The 18,118-nt window shown below is 48.0% G+C and overlaps 1 protein-coding gene and 1 long non-coding RNA gene across 6 annotated transcripts in view; one reads left to right on the forward strand and one right to left on the reverse strand.

The window, feature by feature from the left end:
- The window catches only part of HNF4A (hepatocyte nuclear factor 4 alpha), a 76,021-nt gene extending 72,127 nt beyond the window's left edge, over positions 1-3,894 (forward strand). For all 5 annotated transcript variants that reach the window (XM_077951838.1, XM_077951839.1, XM_077951837.1 and 2 more), the window contains exon 10: positions 734-3,894. In XM_077951838.1, the coding sequence (XP_077807964.1) occupies positions 734-876 (143 nt within the window). In that variant the 3' untranslated portion in view covers positions 877-3,894. The remainder of the gene's footprint in view (positions 1-733) is intronic.
- LOC144332174 (uncharacterized) lies at positions 731-17,650 on the reverse strand. The gene is made up of 2 exons (XR_013399975.1): positions 15,918-17,650; positions 731-4,552 (listed from the first exon to the last, which is right to left on the reverse strand). It is a non-coding gene; the product is annotated as an uncharacterized LOC144332174 (long non-coding RNA).
- Between the last annotated feature and the right edge of the window lie 468 nt (positions 17,651-18,118).

The following is an 18,118-nucleotide window of genomic DNA, read 5'->3' on the forward strand; positions in this document are numbered from 1 at the left end:
ATTGACGTAAGGCTGCTCAATTGGGTAAGGCTATCCATTAAACAATTAGATGAGACTATCCATTGGGTCAGGATGTCTGCTGGACTAGACCATCCTCTGAAACCTCCAAAGTGTAAACTTGTCATTGGGCAAGGCTCTTCAAAGAATAAGATTATCAATGGGATGAAGTGATCCACTGAGATGAGATGATATTTTACTGACGTTGTTCTTGGAGAAAGTTGTCCATTGAACAAAGATTGCCAATTGGGTCAAATTTGCTCTCCAAACCTGCCATGAGAGTGAGGCCAGTTTCTATTACTCATGTCCTAAATATCCAAGAAATGGTATTTTTTGAGCCAGTTGGCCCTGGGTCTCATCAGCTGCTGGCTCCTTCTCCCAGGAAAGAATATCCCTGTCACCCATCCCATTGCCGTTGGTGACAGCCAGGCCTGGGCCTTGGTTTCAGAGAAGCAGTTCAAGTCTGCATATCAAATAAATGATGGAGGAGATGGGTGGTGGGACCTTCCAGACCTCATAAAACTTAGGCTTTATGATCTGGGACTCACAGAAGGTTGAGTCATAAAAGACCTTGGGGATTATCTGGTTTAATTAATTCTCTCATTTTATAGAGGAAGAAATTAAGTCAAGGCGGGGCGGGCTGGGGGTTGGGGGGAGAATTTTCCCAGGGCTCTTCATTTACTCCCACAAAGGCTGGAATTTTGAGCAGCTCCTATCTGTCTGTTTGTCCTTCCAGCCACCCCTGAGACCCCACAGCCCTCACCGCCAGGTGGCTCAGGGTCTGAGCCCTACAAGCTCCTGCCAGGAGCCGTCGCCACAATCGTCAAGCCCCTCTCTGCCATCCCCCAGCCGACCATCACCAAGCAGGAAGTTATCTAGCAAGCCGCTGGGGCTTGGGGGCTCCGCTGGCTCCCCCCAGCCCCCTCAGAGAACGCCTGGTGATCACGTGGTCACGGCAAAGGAAGACGTGACGCCAGGACCAGTCCCAGAGCAGGAATGGGAAGGATAAAGGGCCCGAGAACATGGCCTAAGGGCCACATCCCACTGCCACCCTTGACACTCTGCTCTGGATAACGAGACTTTCACTTGGGAAGACGCCACTGGAAAGTCCTCTACTGCCTTGGACAACTTTTCTCATGTTGAAGCCACTGCCTTCACCTTCACCTTCATCCATTCGCTCCTCCTTCTGCTGCTGCCCCCACGTCAAACGCCCGTTTCCCTCTGCTGTCGCCTTGCTCAGCCATCCCGTCTTCTCCAGCACCACCTCTCCAGAGGCCAAGGAGGCCTTGAAAACGATTCCCCCAGTCATTCTGGGAGCATGTTGTAAGCACTGACTGGGGCCAGGCAGGGTCTAGAAGGCTGTGGTGAGGGAAGACACCTTTCTCCTCCAGCCCCACCGCACCCTCCTTCTTCAGGGACTTGGGTGGGTATTTGGGGTGAGGATCTCTGCAGACCTTCAACCCGAGAAAACAAGCCCAGGTTGGCAACTGCAACAGGAACTTGGAGTGGAGAGGAAAAGCATCAGAAGGAGGCAGACCATCCACTAGGCCTTTGAGAAAGGGTAGACTTCTGGCTGGTAGAGCGGGTGAGACGGGACATTCCAAAGAACAGCCTGAGCCAAGGCCTCGTGGTAGGAAGAATCTAGCAAGAATTGAGGAAGAATGGTGTGGGAAAGGGATGATGAAGAGAGAGAAGGCCTGCTGGAGAGCATAGGGTCTGGAATACCAGGCTGAGGCCCTGATCAGCGGCAAGGGGTATGCAGGGAGCTGGGCTTCCAGAAAATGAACACAGCAGTTCTGTAGAGGATGGGAGGCTGGGAGCTGGGAGGTCAGGTGGGGTGGATGATGTAATGCGGGTGAGAGTAATGAGGCTTGGGGCTGGAGAGGACAAGATGGGTAAACTCTCACATCAGAGTGACATCCAGGAGGAATGATCTCCCAGGGCCTGTCTCAAGCTCTTCCTTACTCCCAGGCACTGTCTTAAGGCATCTGATATGCATCATCTCATTTAATCCTCCCTTCCTCCCTATTAACCTAGAGATTGTTTTTGTTTTTTTATTCTCCTCCTCCCTCCCCACACTTACCCGCCCCTCCTAACCTAGAGATTGTTACAGAAGATGAAATTGCGTTCTAAGAGGTGAAGTGATTTTTTTTTCTGAAATTCACACAACTAGGAAGTGGCTGAGTCAGGACTTGAACCCAGGTCTCCCTGGATCAGAACAGGAGCTCTTAACGAGAGTGGCTGAATAACTTTTCCAAAGGCTCCCTTTGTTCTCACTGTGATCAAGTTGGGGGGCTTCTGGCTCCCTTCTCCAGCCTCAGAAACCGGACTCGTTCTTCTGGGAACTCTGCCCACTCCCAGGACCAAGACTGGCCTGAGGCTGCACTAAAATTCACTTAGGGTCGAGTATCCTGTTTGCTGATAAATATGTAGGAGAATTCATAACTCTTGAGAGCTTTTCTCTCTTCACTCCCCAAGTCTAGGGGAGGGGTGGCAGGGGTCTGTTTCCTGGGAGTCAGGTTCATCTGGCCTGTTGGCATGGGGGTGGGACAGTGTGTGCAGTGTGGGGGCACGGGAGGGCTAAGCAGGCCCGGGTTTGAGGCCTATTCTGGAGATCGTCACTCCAGGTGTATTCTGGAAACACTGGACCCTAGGATGGAGCATCCAGCATGTCATCCATGTGGAATCTTGGTGTCTTTGGGGACATTCTGGAAAATGCCACTGACCAGTGTGAACAAAAGGGATGTGTCCTGGGGCTGGAGGTGTGATTAGGTAGGAGGGAAACTGTTGGACCGACTCCTGCCCCCCGCTCAACACTGACCCCTCTGAGTGGATGGAGGCAGTGCCCCAGTGCCCAGAAATCCCACCATTAGTGATTGTTTTTTATGAGAAAGAGGCATGGAGAAGTATTGGGGCGAGTGTCAGAGAGGAATCACCGCATCCCTACAGCAGTCCCAGCCAAACCCCCAGTCCCAGGAGAGACTGTGCCCTGCTCAAAGCTCCCTAGCCTTCCTCCACCACCTCATTCAAGTGCCCCTGAAATCTCCTCCAGATAGCTCAGCCTGGTCTGCGGTAAGGCAGGGAGGCTGGAACCATTTCCCGGCATTGTGGTCATTCCCACTCTGTTCCTCCACCTCCTCCCTCCAGCGTTGCTCAGGCCTCTGTCACGGGAGCAAGGTTGAGATAAGAATGTGCCATGGCGTGCAGAGGGCAACAGTGGCCCTTCATGGGAACAATCTTTTGGAGCAGGGGGTCAGTTCTCTGCTGGGAATCTACCCCTTTCTGGAGAAGAAACCCATTCCACTTTAATAACTTTATTGTAATGTGAGAAACACAAAACAAAGTTTACTTTTTTGACTCTAAGCTGACATATTAGAAAATCTCTCTCTCTCTCTTTTTTTTTTTTTTTTTTTTTTTTGGCCACTTGAGTTGTGGTCCTAAAACATAAAATCTGATGGACTAACAGAGGGTTGCTGGGGGGACAAGCGTGGGCACAACGGTTCCCCCACCAAGACACCCCGATCTTCAGGCAGCTCTCAGCAGCTTCTAAAATCCGCATGGCTCTCCTGAGAGCGGACAGAGGAGAGGAGAGGGTCGGAAATGAACGCTCTTCTATTGTTTGTCATTACCAAGCCAATTACATTTGCCAAATTTTTCTGTGATCTGCCCTGATTAAGATGAATTGTGAAATTTACATCAAGCAATTACCAAAGTGGGCTGGGTCCCATCAGAACGACCCACATCTTTCTGTGGGTGTGAATGTCATTAGGTCCTGCGCTGACCCCTGAGCCCCCATCACGGCCGCCTGATGGGGCAAAGAAACAAAAAACATTTCGTACTCTTGTGTGTTTTAACAAAAGTTTATAAAACAAAATAAATGGCGCATATGTTTTCTAAGTCCTCGGATGAGTCTATTTTCTTTCAGGTGTCAGAAATAAGACTGAATCTTCTGGTTCTACTTGGGGGCTAAAAAAAAATTTTTTTAAGGAAGAATGAGAATAGTTTTATAGTTCTTTGTGATGTGCAGAATGTTTTTGTATCCATTATAATTTCTGAGTCTTCACATCACGAGGTAAGCAGTTAGACATGATTACTCCCGCTTTCCAGATGAGGAGACTGAGACTTGGGGAAGTGATTTCTCTTGGGTGGCAGAGGTAGACATCTAACCCTGGTCTCTTGATTCCAAGTACTTAGTATATGGAGAGAGTGAAAGTTGATCCCCCCTCTTGAAGAGGGGAGTGATGAGGGAGAGTGTAATAGAAAGATCTGGAAGAATGGCAAGAGGGTCCAAGGGTCTGTCATCCTCCACGAAGGTCCAAGACAGAGCCCTTTTCTGGGTCGCCTCAATCTGCCAGCAATGAGATGAGTAGCTGTGGGGACATTCCATAAAAGCAAGTGGCTTTTTTGTTTTGTTTTGTTTTTTGCTTTTTTCTAGAACAAGGCTGTGCACAGTGGCTCATATCTGTAATCCCAGCACTTTGGGAGGCTGAGGCAGAAGGATCACTTGAGCTCAGGAGTTCGAGACCAGCCAGAGCAATATAAGGAGACCCCATCCCTACAAAAAAATTTAAAAATTAGCTAGGTGTGGTGGTGTGTGCCTATAGTACCAGCTACTCTGAAGGCTGAGGAGGGAGGATTGCTTCAGCCCACGAGTTCGAGGATGCAGTGAGCTATGAATGCAACACTGCACTACAGTCTGGGTGAAAGAGCATGAATGCAACACTGCACTACGGTCTGGGTGAAAGAGCAAGACCCTGTTTCAAAACATAAATAATAAGTAGAAAGAATAAAAGCAAGGGATGTGCTTGAGAATCTCTAGCCAGATCTGTAGGCACTGGGGTTCTCTCCATGGCTAAACTATTATAGGAGGGCGGCCTTGTGTCTCGGCCACCACAGACCACAGCGTTCCATTCACTCGGGGTTGTGCTGGAGCTGGCTTGTGAGAACTGACTATTAGCTTCTCTTCCCAATTCCGTGTTTGCCAGTGCCACACTGATAGCTTGAGATTGGTTATTGCTGGAGTGTTTACACCACAAGGACTAGCAAACTCTACAAATCAGGGCTTTTGTTCCTGGAGAGCCCATTGTTAACATTCACCAGCACACCACAGCATTCGGTGATGGCTGGACCGTGGGATGCCAACATATGGGGACATCCTCACTGGGGATGAGGGTAGAGCAGCGTGATCCTTTCAGCTCTTCCTTAATGGAGGGGACAAAAGTTCTGGTCTGGGAAGCACACGTCTTACTGATCAGTGTAACCTTGGGCAGGTCACTCCACCACTCCGAGCCTCATCTGTAAAGTGGGAATGAGATCTTCCTCCAGGGAAGATGTCAGGATTGAATGGAATGAGAGCACAGTAACTGTGAGAGCTCCCGTTACATGAGGAGTACAAGTGAACTTTTCATGCCCCTTTCTAGCGAGAGGTTAACCATTAAACGCTCCAGCCTTCAGAGCACCCATTCGCTGTCTACCTGATCCCTAGGGCCGCTCCTGCCTTCCCCTGTGCCTTCCCTCCACTAGTCAGCACCAGGAAATGTTTTCAACAGCGTTGCAACGGAGGCCTTGTTCATGCTGCTGCCATCAGGGACACGAGGGGGTGGGGACCAGCGGAGACTATTTCAGTCTAAATTGTGCTTAATAAACCCATATCAAAACCATAAACCCTGGGCTGCCATAAATTCCTCTACCCTTGGTTCCTCCACCTCATCAGCCCTTTGCCCTGGTTAATCTCAAATCTCAGCACAGGCAGCCAGAGCTTCAGGTTTGGTTTCTATTTCAGTTGCTAAACAGCATCAGCTCAGGTAGCAGACAGTCAAATTCCCATTTTATAGATGATGAAACTGAGGTTCAGAAAGGTGAAGAAACTTGTCCAAGGTCACACAGCTAGAGACCCCAGTCAAGACCTGAGCCCATGCTTCCACCATCCAGGTAGCCTGATTAAGAAATGGGAATTATTGGCGGAGCCTGTTGGTTCACACCTGTAATCCCACCACTTTGGGAGGCCAAGGTGGGCAGATCACCTGAGATTAGGAGTTCAAGACTAGCCTGGCCAACATGGTGAAACTCCATCTCTACTAAAAATACAAAAATTAGCCGGGCATGGTGGTGCACACCTGTAATCCCAGCTACTTGGGAGGCTGAGCCAGGAGAGTTGCTTGAACCCAAGAGACAGAGGTTGCAGTGAGCCAAGATCATGCCACTGCACTCCAGCCTGGGTGACAGAGCGACACTCCATCTCAAAAAAAAAAAAAAAAGGAATTATCAATTCTCAAGCTTCTCGGGGAGACAGATTGGAGGTTTCCTCTCATGTCCTTGTTTGGCAGCCCTACAATTAAACCTCTTTCTCTGCTACAAAACAATGGGAAAAAGAACTGGAATTTCTAAGACTCCTCCTTTTTTTTTCTTTTTTGAGTCACGGTCTCTCTCTGTCACCTAGGCTGGAATGTAGTGGCGCCATCATAGCTCTCTGCAACCTCTGCCTCCAGAGCTCAAGCAATCCTCTCGCCCCAGCCTTTTGAGTAGCTGGGGTACAGTGTGCCAGCACACCTGGCTAATTTTTTCTTTTATTTTTAGTAAAGATGGGGTCTTGCTATGTTGCCCAGGCTGACCCCTTTTTAGTTCCTCTGAAAAGTTGTTTCCCTAAGCCATGCTACTAGAAGCTTCTTATTCCATCATTCCATCATTGCTCAGCGTGGGGACCAGAAGTAGAAGGGCCCTTGGGTGACAGGCTGCTTGAAGACCCAAAGAAAGTTTCATGAGGTGTGAATGGCCTGTCATCCCAAATTGGTGAGATCGTCCTACTTCCTCATTTGTGGAACCCAGATAACCTTTGATCTACACTTCTCAGATCCACGTATCATACCTAAATTCCAGGATGTGATCTCAGAGGCCTGAATCACAGGATCCCAGGCAGCTGTTTGACGATGGTGGAGTTAGACAGCAAATCATGACGCCAAGGACATTTACTGGGCTCTTCCTCTTTGCCAAACATGACTGGACATAATTTAATTCCCACAACAACCTCTGAGGCTGTCATTCTTGTGGTTCTGTTCCACAAATGAGGAAACAAGGCCGGGCATGGTGGCTCACGCCTTTAATCCCAGCACTTTGGGAGGCTGAGGCAGGTGGATCACCTGCGGACAAATGTTTGAGACCAGCCTGGCCAACATGGTGAAACCTCATCTCCATTAAAAATACAAAAAAAAAAAAAAAAAAAAAAAGGCCGGGCGTGGTGGCATGTGCCTGTAGTCCTGGCTACTCGGGAGGCTGAGGCAGGAGAATCGCTTGAACCCGGGAGAGGGAGGTTCCAGTGAGCCGAGATCATGCCACTGCACTCCAGTGTGAGCAAAACCATGAGATCCTACAACAACAACAACAGCAACAACAACAACAAAGAGGAAACAGGCTCCGGAGGAGAGAGGAAGGGACCTGCCCAACACACAGCTGGTAACCACTCCATAGCTGGTGTGGACGCTGATCTGATGCTCACTGTCTGGCTCCAGGGGCCAACATGAGGCCTTGAGGAAGACACTGGTGACTCCGTCACTGCGTGGTGGGCACAGAAGTAGTGTGAATGGTGGAAAGTTCATCTCATGCCAAATGCCGATGGGCAGAGCCCTGCGCCGGGCATGCTGGGATTATGGAGAAGCAATGGCACGAGGCGCCTCCCTCCTAGAGCTTTCAGTTTTCACAAGGACGGGAAAATTAGAAGCAGTTGATGACAAGAGCCAAAGGGGTGAACGTGACAGCCGGTGAGGTGGCAGGGAGGGCGAGGTGACTGTACTCTGGGAAAGGGAGAGGTGTGTGCTTTGAAGGAGGATTCAGAGGCAATAATGAGGCAAGACAGAAGTGCACTCGAGGCTGAGGAGTGAGCGGCAAGTGGGAGGAGGCAGCGGGAACTCTGTGCATGGGGGCAGGACGAGGCTGGCGTTTTCCAACTTTCGTGCACATGCCACCTTGCCCTCTCTATGCCCAAGGACTGCTGTAACTTCCATTACTTATTTTTTGTTAAATCGGTTCATCATGATTCCCTTTAAACTTCAGGTCACTGACATAAATAGGAAACTAGCATCCTTTGCCATAAATAAGAGGTGATTGCAAAATTAGTGAAAAGAAAACAATGATTTTCAACTGCAGCCAGGTGGAATTGCCTCAGGGAAAGCTCCGCTCTTGCGTTCGTGTTAAAAAGGAACACTGACAAATATTACAGAGATGTTAAGGGCGTACACGTAGCCAATGGAGACTTTCTCCTTAAAGCTTTCAGAGAGAACACTGTAAAGGACAGACCTTGGGTATAATATCTCTTAATACGTTTCCAGTGTATCTCTAAAACTTCCCCCAGTTCCACTGGAAGCCCTCATCCCTCTTCTGGAAGCTCGCTCACTAGGACAGCTGGTGTGCACACAAGTGGTGGGAACCTCAAATACTGCACAGAGGAGTCTGGAATTTCTTCCGGGAAAAAGGAAGCCACTAGAGGTTCTATTTGTTTGTTTTTTTGAGAGGGGATCTCGCTCTGTCACCCAGGCTGGAGTGCAATGGCCTGATCTCAGCTTTCTACAACCTCTGTCTCCCGGGTTCTAGCAATTCTCCTGCCTCAGCCTCCCAAGTAGCTGAGATTACAGGAGCCCGAAACCACACCCAGCTAATTTTTTGTATTTTTAGTAGAGGTGGGGTTTTGCCATGTTGCCCAGGCTGGTTTCCAATCCCTGACCTCAAGTGATCTGCCCGCCTTGGCCTCCCAATGTGCTAGGATTACAGGTATGAGCTGCCGCGCCCGGCCCACTGGAGGTTTGAGAGCAGTGCAGGTTATAGGCAGATCTGTATATATGTATATAAATATATATATGCATATAAATATATATGTATATAAATATATGTGTGTATATGTGTGTGTGCGTGTGTGTGTGTGTGTGTGTGTATATATATATATATATTTTTTTTTTTGAGACAAGGTCTCCCTCTGCCACCCAGGCTGGAGTGCAGTGGCGCAATCACAGCTCACTGTTGCAACCTCCACCCCCTGGGCTCAAGTGATCCTCCTACCTCAGCTTCCTGAATAGCTGGGACCATAGACATCCACAACTATTTTTTTTTTTAATTTTCAGGAGAGATGGGGTCTTGCCATGCTGTCCAGGCTTGTCTTGAACTCCTGAGCTCAGGCAATCTCCCCACCTCGGCCTCACAAAGTGTTGGGATTACAGGCATGAGCCACTGCACCCAGCCAGATCTATATCTTTAAAACATCATCCTGGTTGCTTTGTGGCAGACAATGCAACGGGTGCAACTGTAAGCCGGGAGACCAATGAAGACACAAGTGTACTGGATCAGGTGAGAGATAGTAATGTCCATACCAAGATGGTGGCAGTGGAATAGAGAAAAGAACCAATCCAAGAGACTTTCATTCATTCATTCATTCAACAAATATTTAGTGAGTGTCTATGATGTGTTGAACATTTTTCCGAGTCTGAGAGGAAGGCAGGGGTGAGACCAGAGGTAGCCTTCTAGGCCATGAGAAAGATCCTGGATTTTATTGTGGGTATAGTGGGAAGCTCTTCATTTTTGAATACGGAAGTTATATGATCCGCTTGATGTTCTTAAAAGGCCACTCTCTGCTGTATAGGGAATGGACTATGTGGAAAAACAGTGGGAGCAGAGACGCGCACAGGTGGCCTGGGCAGTGGTCTAGGTGAAAGATAATGGCAGCATGGACTAGGGTTGTGGAGTGGGCAGAACTTTTAAAACGCCCCCCAAGACGCCTGCCTTTGGTGCATGCACACCTTCTTTCAGTTATCCAATTAGACATGAATCTAGGTGCTCCTGTGAAGAGATTTTGCAGATGTAATTAAAGTCCCAAACCAGCTGACTTTTTGGTAGGGAGATATTCTTTGGTGGGCCTGGCCTAATCAGGTGAGGCCATAAAGGGAACTGGGCTCTTTCTATGAAATCAGAAACGTGAGAAGGATTTCACATAAGGGACAGTCTCTGTTGCCAGCTTTGAAGACAAAGGGGGCCACTTGGCAAGGGATGCAAGTGGCCTCTAGAAACTGAGAGACCCCCTGGCTGACAACCAGCAAGAAAATGGTGACAGGGTGACAGTCCAACAACCATGAGGAAATGAATGCAGGCAACAACATGAATGAGCTTGGATCCTTCCCTAGAGCCCTCAGGTAGGTACACAGTCCAGTCGTTTAAGAACCCGAGCCGGGAACCCAATCTCGCCACCTCTGGGCTGCTGAACTCTAGACCTGTGAGACCACGAATGGGCTGTGTTTTCTTTTTCTTTCTTTCGAAACGGAGTTTTGCTCTTTTTGCCTAGGCTGGAGTGTAATGATGTGATCTCGGCTCACTGCAACCTCCACCTCCCAGGTTCAAGTGAGTCTCCTGCCTCAGCCTCCTGAGTAGCTGGGATTATAGGCATGCACCACCACACCCAGTTAATTTTGTATTTTTAGTAGAGACAGGGTTTCACCATGTTGGCCAGGCTAGTCTCGAACTCTTGACCTCAGGCAATCTGCCCGCCTCAGCCTCCCAAAGTGCTGGGATTACAGGCATGAGCCACTGTGCCCAGCTGACAAATGGGCAGTGTTTTAAGCATCTACATTTGTGGCAATTTGTTACGCAGCAATGGAAAATGAATACAGGTGGTGGTGGTGAGAGGCGGTCAGAGTGGAGTGTTTTGGAAGTAGAACAGCCAAGAACTTGCTAAGGTGTGTGAAGGGAAGAAGTTTGTGGCCAGGTGGTGCTGTCTGTTGATAGAGGAAGACGGCAGGAGCTGCAAATTTGGGTTAGAAAACAAAGAGCTTGGTTTTGGATGTGCTGTTTGAGATCCCAATTAAACATCCAGGGACTCATTGGATATATGAGTCTAGAGCTTGGGAAAAAGTTGGGGCTGGAGATAAAAAGTCTACGTCATACATAGACGAGAAGTTTAATAGTCAGTTGGGCTGAGCGCGGTGCTCACTCCTATAATCCCAGAGCTTTGGGAGGTGAAAAACAGAGAATCTCTTGAGGCCAGGAGTTCGAGACTAGCTTGGGCAACACAGCAAGAATCCCTGTCTCTACATAAAATTAAAAAAAAAAAAAAAATCGCCAGGTGTGGTGGCACATGCCTGTGGTCCCAGCTACTCAGGAGGCTGAGGCAGGAGAATTATTTAAGTCCAAAAGTTTGAGGCTGCAGTGAGCCATGATTAAGCCACTGCACTTCAGCCTGGATGACAGAGCAAGACCCTGTCTCTATTAAAGAAAAAAAAGTCAATAGGAAGATTGCTCAGCAAAAAGAAGTAACTACTGATACAAACAACATGGGGCCAGGCGCGGTGGCTCACACCTGTATTCCCAGCACTTTGGAAGGCTGCGGGGGCGGGGTGGATCATTTAAGGTCAGGAGTTCGAGACCAGCCTGGCCAACATGGTGAAACCCCGTTTCTACTAAAAACGAAAAAATAAGCTGGGTGTGGTGGCACACACCTGTAATCCCAGCTACTCAGGAGGCTGAGGCAGGAGAATTGCTTGAACCCTGGAGGCAGAGGTTGCAGTGAGCTGAGATCGTGCCACTGCACTCCAGCCTGGGCGACAGAGGGAGACTCCGTCTCAAAAAAGAAAAAACAAGAAAATCATGGAAATCAAACTCCTCATACTGAGTGAAAGAAGCCAGGCTCAGAAGACTACATACTGTATGATTCCATCTCTGTGATGTTCTGGAGAAGGCAAAGCCACAGACACAGATCTGCGGCTGCCAGGGGCAAGGGCTGGGGTAGGGGTTTGAATACCAAGGGACACAGGGGAGGGGTTTGGAGTGATGGAAGTGCTCTGAGAAAAATCTTGACTGTGATGGTGGTGACATGACTGCATACATGTGCCAAAACTTGCAAAAGCACACATTAAAAAGGGCAAATATTAGTCTATGGAAATTATACCTTAATTTGGCCAGGTGTGTGGCTCACGCCTGTAATAATAGCACTTTGGGAGGCCAAGTCAGGCGGATCAGCTGAGGTCAGGAGTTCAAGACCCGCCTAGCCAACATGGCAAAAGCCCGTCTCTACTAAAAATACAAAAATTAGCCATGCGTGGTGGCGCACGCCTGTAATCCCAGCTACTCAGGAAGCTGAGGAAGGAGAATCGCTTGAAGCCGGGAGGTGGAGAGGTTGCAGTGAGCCAAGATCGTGCCACTACACTTCAGCCTGTACAACGGGTGTGAGACCCCGTCTCCAAAAAAAAAAGAAAGAAAGAAAGAAAGAAAAAAGAAAGAAAGAAAGAAAGAAAGAAAGAAAGAAAGAAAGAAAGAAAGAAAGAAAGAAAATTATACCTTAATTTAACAAATGAAAGAAATGAAAAGCCAATAGTTGCTTGGGTTCATTGAAGAGTGAAGAGAAGAAACAGAAAATAGGCTGAGGTGGGAGGATTGCTCGGAGCAATCCTCGGGTCCCTAGGAGTTTAAGACCCAACAGGGCGACTTAGTGATACCCCCATCTCTGCAAATATTTAAAAAATTAGCCAGGCATGGTGGTGTGCACCTATAGCCCCAGCTACTTGGGAGGCTGAGGCAGAAGGATTGCTTGAACCCAGGAGTTCGAGGCTGCAGTAACCATAATTGTGTCACTGCACTCCAGCCTGGGAAACACAGTGATACCCTGTTTCAAAAAATAAAAACAAAAAAGATGAATATAGTTGGCGAACGAAAGGGATTCAAGCAAATTTGTTGTAGACCTACTAGGTGCTAAGTGTGCTGACATACTGGTCTTACCCGCTCACCTTACTGAGATTGCGGGGGAGGTGAAATGTACTAGCCCTGCTCTACGGATGAGAGGAAAGTGGTCTGCCCTGGGTCCACACACAGCATAATAGTGGTGAAGTGAGAATATCCGTGCTGGCGTGTCCTGCACACTATTCCCTTTGTATCAAATGAGTGGAAGAATGAATGAGTGAATATCACTGCAGGTGCTGAGGTTTCACTAGCAGACTCCAGCCAAGGATCTGAGAACGTGATATTTTTAGCGAAGTTGGGGCCATAAAACTTGTTCCATTTCCCAACTTGTGCAACGCCCAACCCCTCCCCCTGTGGCTCTGAGATTGCTCCCCGGCCTTGGGAAGGGCTCCCCAGGCTTATCTAGGGGGGAGAGTGAAACTGTAAAAGCCTTTATGGCTTTAAGATCACGTCTGCAAGGGGCAGCGATTGTCGCTATAAACTTGAGCTGGCCCTGCAAGGGAGGGCCATACCCTGGGCTGAGAGGAGTCAGGGGAGAGTTGAGCAATGCCAAGGGAGTGGCCGTGCTGAGCTGAGCACTCTGGGGCCTGTGGTCAGGGACCATCATTCATTTACCTCATTTCATCCTCACATAAAAATCCTGTGAGGTTTTTTTCTTTTTGAGACAGATCTTGCTTTGTCACCCAGGTTGGGGTGCAGTGGCTCAGTCACGGCAACCTCGATCCCCTGGGCTCAAGAGATCCTCCTGCCTCACCCTCCTAAGTAGCTGAGACTACAGACACATGCCACCATGCTTGGAAATTTTTAAATTTTTTGGAGACTTTGGGTCTCACTATGTTGCCCAGGCTGGTCTCAGACTCCTGGGTTCAACTGATCCCCCCACCTCAGCTTGCAAAGTGCTGGGATTGCAGGTGTGAGCCACTGTGTCTAGCCTTATTGTAATGTTTTTAAAAATTCTATGACACACCCTTTTTCACATTATGGTATCTCTGAAATCACGATGTGTCTTTAAATCAATGGCGTCCCAAAATTGCTAAGGGTTAGATCAGGTGGTAGCCCTGACCTAGTTGGTTCTGGTCATTATTTCCAGTGGCCTAACTGGACAACTACAACTGCACTCCCTTTGTATTTCATCAAAAATGACTTAAGGATCATTTGAGGAAGGGATAAGAGTCCTGCTTGTTTCCCAAAACCTTCCATTGACACCTTCTGATAAGATGAAGAAAGCATCCGGGGCAAAACCTGCAGCATAGGAGTAAGTGGGTTGGGAGGAAATCCAGGTTCTTCCGGGAAAGAACACAGTGGAGCGTTCTTTCAAGAAATGCTGCATGGGCCGGCCGTGGTGTCTCACGCCTGTAATCCCATCACTTTGGGAGGTCGAGGTGGGCGGATCACGAGGTCAGGAGATCGAGACCATCCTGGCTAACACGGTGATACCCCGTCTCTACTAAAAATACAAAAAAAAAAAATTAGCTGGGCATGGGGGCGGGCGCAGTGGTGGGCACCTGTAGTCCTAGCTACTCAGGAAGCTGAGGCAGGAGAATGGCATGAACGCAGGAGGCAGAGCTTGCAGTGAGCCAAGATCACACCACTGCATTCCAGCCTGGGCGACAGAGTGAGACTCTGTCTCAGAAAAAAAAAAAAAAAGAAGAAGAAGCGCTGCATGAGCAAAGCATTTAGTGGAATGGAAGATAATATTGCATGGAAAAATATGGACAATGAAGATTCTGAGCAGAAAAGTAACCTCAATGGGCTGGATGCTGACTGTGAAATTTTGAAATTCCTTACCTAATCTATCTTACCCAGATTTTCCTTTTTATGTATGCACAAGGGTGATACATGATTTTTTATTTTCTTGAGACAGAGATCTTGCCCTGTCGCCCAGGCTGGAGTGTAATAGCATGATCTTGGCTCACTGCAACCTCCACCCTCCTGGTTCAAGCAATTCTCCTGCCTCAGCCTCCCGAGTAGCTGGAACTACAAGTGCACGCCACCACATCTGGCTAATTTTTGTATTTTTAATGAAGATGGGGTTTCACTATGTTAACCAGGCTGGTCTCGAACTCCTGACCTCAAGTGATAGGCCCACCTCGGCCTCCCAAAGTGCTGGAATTACAGGCACGAGCCACCATGCCTGGCGATTTATTTTTTATTTGTTTTATTTTTTGAGATGGAGTGCAGTGGCTGGAGTGCAGTGGCAAGATCTCCGCTCACTGCAGCCTCCACCTCCCAGGTTCCAGTGATTCTCCTGCCTCAGCCTCCCGAGTAGTTGGAATAAAAGGTGCCCGCCACCACACCCGGCTAATTTTTTGTATTTTCAGTAGAGACAAGGTTTCACCATGTTGGCCAGGCTGGTCTCGAATTCCTGACCTCCTCCCGCCTCGGCCTCCCAAAGTGCTGGGATTACAGGTGTAAGCTGCAGTGCCCTGCCAATATATAATTTTAAAAACTACGTCTAAGTCTCAAAGAGCCTTTTAATTACAGAAAATAAAAATTCTAAGTGATAAGGAGGCATTGTCATCATTAATTGGCAGTGTCTTTTCTAAGTGGTACATAAAATGCTAGTGCTGTGTACAGCAGAAGCACCTCCGGTCAGGTTACTCCATTTCACAGATGAGAAAACTGAGGCCACAGAGGCCACAGGGCAAATCAGTGATGGTGCCAGGGATCTCTCTGACAACAGATTCTGTGCTCTTCCTAACACCTAAGGCTGACGTGGACGTGGATTAGCCCCCTGGCTCTTCCTCCCTCAAAGGTCTTGACCCCAGCCAGACAACTCCAACTCCGCCATCCCAAGGGCCTCTGGGAGGCAGTGAGCTCTCCTATTGTTCAAAACTCAGGCCAGCATGGTGGCTCACACCTGTAATCCCAACATTCTGGGAGACCGAGGCAGGCACATCACCTGAGGTCAGGAGTTCAAGACCAGCCTGGCCAACATGACGAAATCCTGTCTCTACTAAAAATACAAAAATTAGCCAGGCATGAGGTGGCAGGCACCTATAATCCCAGCTACTTGAGAGGCTAAGGCAGGAGAATCACTTGAACCCAGTAGGCAGAGGTTGCAGTGAGCCAAGATCACACCACTGCACTACAGCCTGGGAGACAGAGGAAGACTCCATCTCGAAGAAAAAAACAAAACAAAAACTCAAGCTGAGGAGGGTTAGCAGTAAGCCTTCTTCCCAATGTACCAACTACCCCTACTTCCCGCTGCTTACCTCAGCAACCTCAGTCTGGCCAAGTCCACCCCAACCTGTGCTGCCACACGCCCTTCATGCTCTGCTCTTCCTAGGACATTTAATCACCTGGTCTTGGGCCAGGCAGACTGGACTCTCCCCTCATTTTACAGACAAGGAAACTGAGACACAGAGAGGCTGCCGGACTGTTGCGGGCAAGTCAGGGAAGGGCACGGTCTGGAACCTAGGGCTCAAAATTCAGTGTTCTTTCCAACTTCACAGATTTATTAGATCCAGAAGAGGCAGGCTGGCAAGGGACTCAGAGTGAGTCAAAAGAAAGGACTTCCAGGTCAGAAGGATTGGCAAGACCTGAACATGTAATTGTGGGATGATGCCAAAGGTCTTTACCTGAGCCTTGTCAACACGAACAGGTTCCGGGACAGCTGCACTTAGGGGGCCAGTAGAGGCACCATCTTGCTCAAAGAATGGGACCAAACTACACCAGGCATCTCTACCATCCCCATCAGATCCTACCTCTCCCTGCTTAAAACCTTCCAGTGGCTTCCCATCGTTCCTGGAACAATTTTAAATTCTTCACCAGGGCCCCCAGATCCTACAGAACCTGGTTCCTAATCATGCCTCTGAGATCATCTCCCCATGGTCACTCTATTCCAGCCCCCTTGGGCTCCTCCCTGTTCCTCAACACACTAAAGCTGTTCCCATTTCACAGCCTTTACCCTAATGTTCCCTTTATCTGGAACATTCTGTCCTCAGCTCTTCCCATGGCCACTTCTAAACATTCAGGTCCCTACTCAAACGTTGCCTCTTGGAGAGGCCTTCCCTGATCACTTAGCTAAATACATGAGGCTTTGCAGGATATACAGTCCCTGCTGCAACTACTTAAGTCTGCTCTTACAGCGTAAAACAGCCATAAGCAATATGTAAGTGAGTGGGTGTGGCTGAGTTCCAATAAAACTTTATTTACAAAAGTAGGCAGTAGGCTGGATTTGGCCCATGAATGTAGTTTGTTTACTCCAGCTCTAACTCATTGTCTTGTTTGATTGTCTTCCTCTATCCTTCGCTCCCTAGACTGTTAACTCCATAAGAGCAGAGACTCTGAGTCTTGTTCAATGCTGCCGTGGTAGCCATCCTCCAAGATGTCCCCCAGTGATCCCCATTTCCTGGTATTCCCACCATTTTTGTACTCCCCTCCCAAACTGAATAGCGGTGTCCTGTGTAATCACTAGGATATTGTGAAAAAGATGGAGTGTGACTTTTGAGGCTAGATGATAAAAGGCATTGTGGATTTCATCTTGCCACCTTGAATCCCTTGTTCTGGGGAAGCCAGCAGCCATGTTGTAAGGACACTCAAGCAATCCTATGGCAAGGTCCACATGTGAGGAACTGAGGCCTCCTACACTGCCAGCCATGCAAATGAGCCAGATTGAAAGTGGATTCTCTAGCCCTAGTCAAGCTTTCAGGGGATCATGGTCCCAGCTGGTATTTTGACTACAACCTCATGAGAGAGCTACGCTAGAACCATCCAGCTAAGCCATTTTTGAAGTCCTATCACACAGAAACTATGATACATGTTTTCTGTTTTAAAATCAAGGTAATTAGTTATGCAACCATAGATGACTCACATAGTTGCCTAGCACAACTATGTGCTGGTCACAGAATAAATAGGCTCAATTAATATTGGTTAATAAATAAGTGCTTAATAAATATAGAAGGATACATTATAAAAATAAATGTTTGAGGCCACTGTGGTGAGTGCATTCTCACTAGGCGCCAACTAAACTTTTATTAAAATAAATGTTTGAGAGACAAATGTATTATTTTTATATAAATAAATGTAAAAATATACATTAAATAATATAGAAGGGCACAATTAAAACTTTCTAGTCCACTGATAGTCCTTGGACAAGATGCCTATATAAGAATTCTTTCAACCTTGAGATCCTAAGATTCGGATATTCTCAATTTCTTCGCATAATTAACGCTAAGTCTAGGATTATATAATTCTGAGACTTTAGGCTTCTGTTTCACCAAGTCCATGGCTCTAAAAGCTTGTGATTCTAACATCTTAAACTTCATTTGTCAACATATGTCTTGGATGAACAACTCTTCTCTGCCAGGCACAGTGCTGGGTGCTGGGATTCAGTAGAGAAAAGATGACCTGATATCTGCCCTCCTGTGGCTCATGAGCAGATGCGGACACAGGCAAACACACGGGCACACGT

Source organism: Macaca mulatta, chromosome 10 (genome assembly GCF_049350105.2).
Source record: "Macaca mulatta isolate MMU2019108-1 chromosome 10, T2T-MMU8v2.0, whole genome shotgun sequence".
NCBI classification, from domain to species: domain Eukaryota; kingdom Metazoa; phylum Chordata; class Mammalia; order Primates; family Cercopithecidae; genus Macaca; species Macaca mulatta.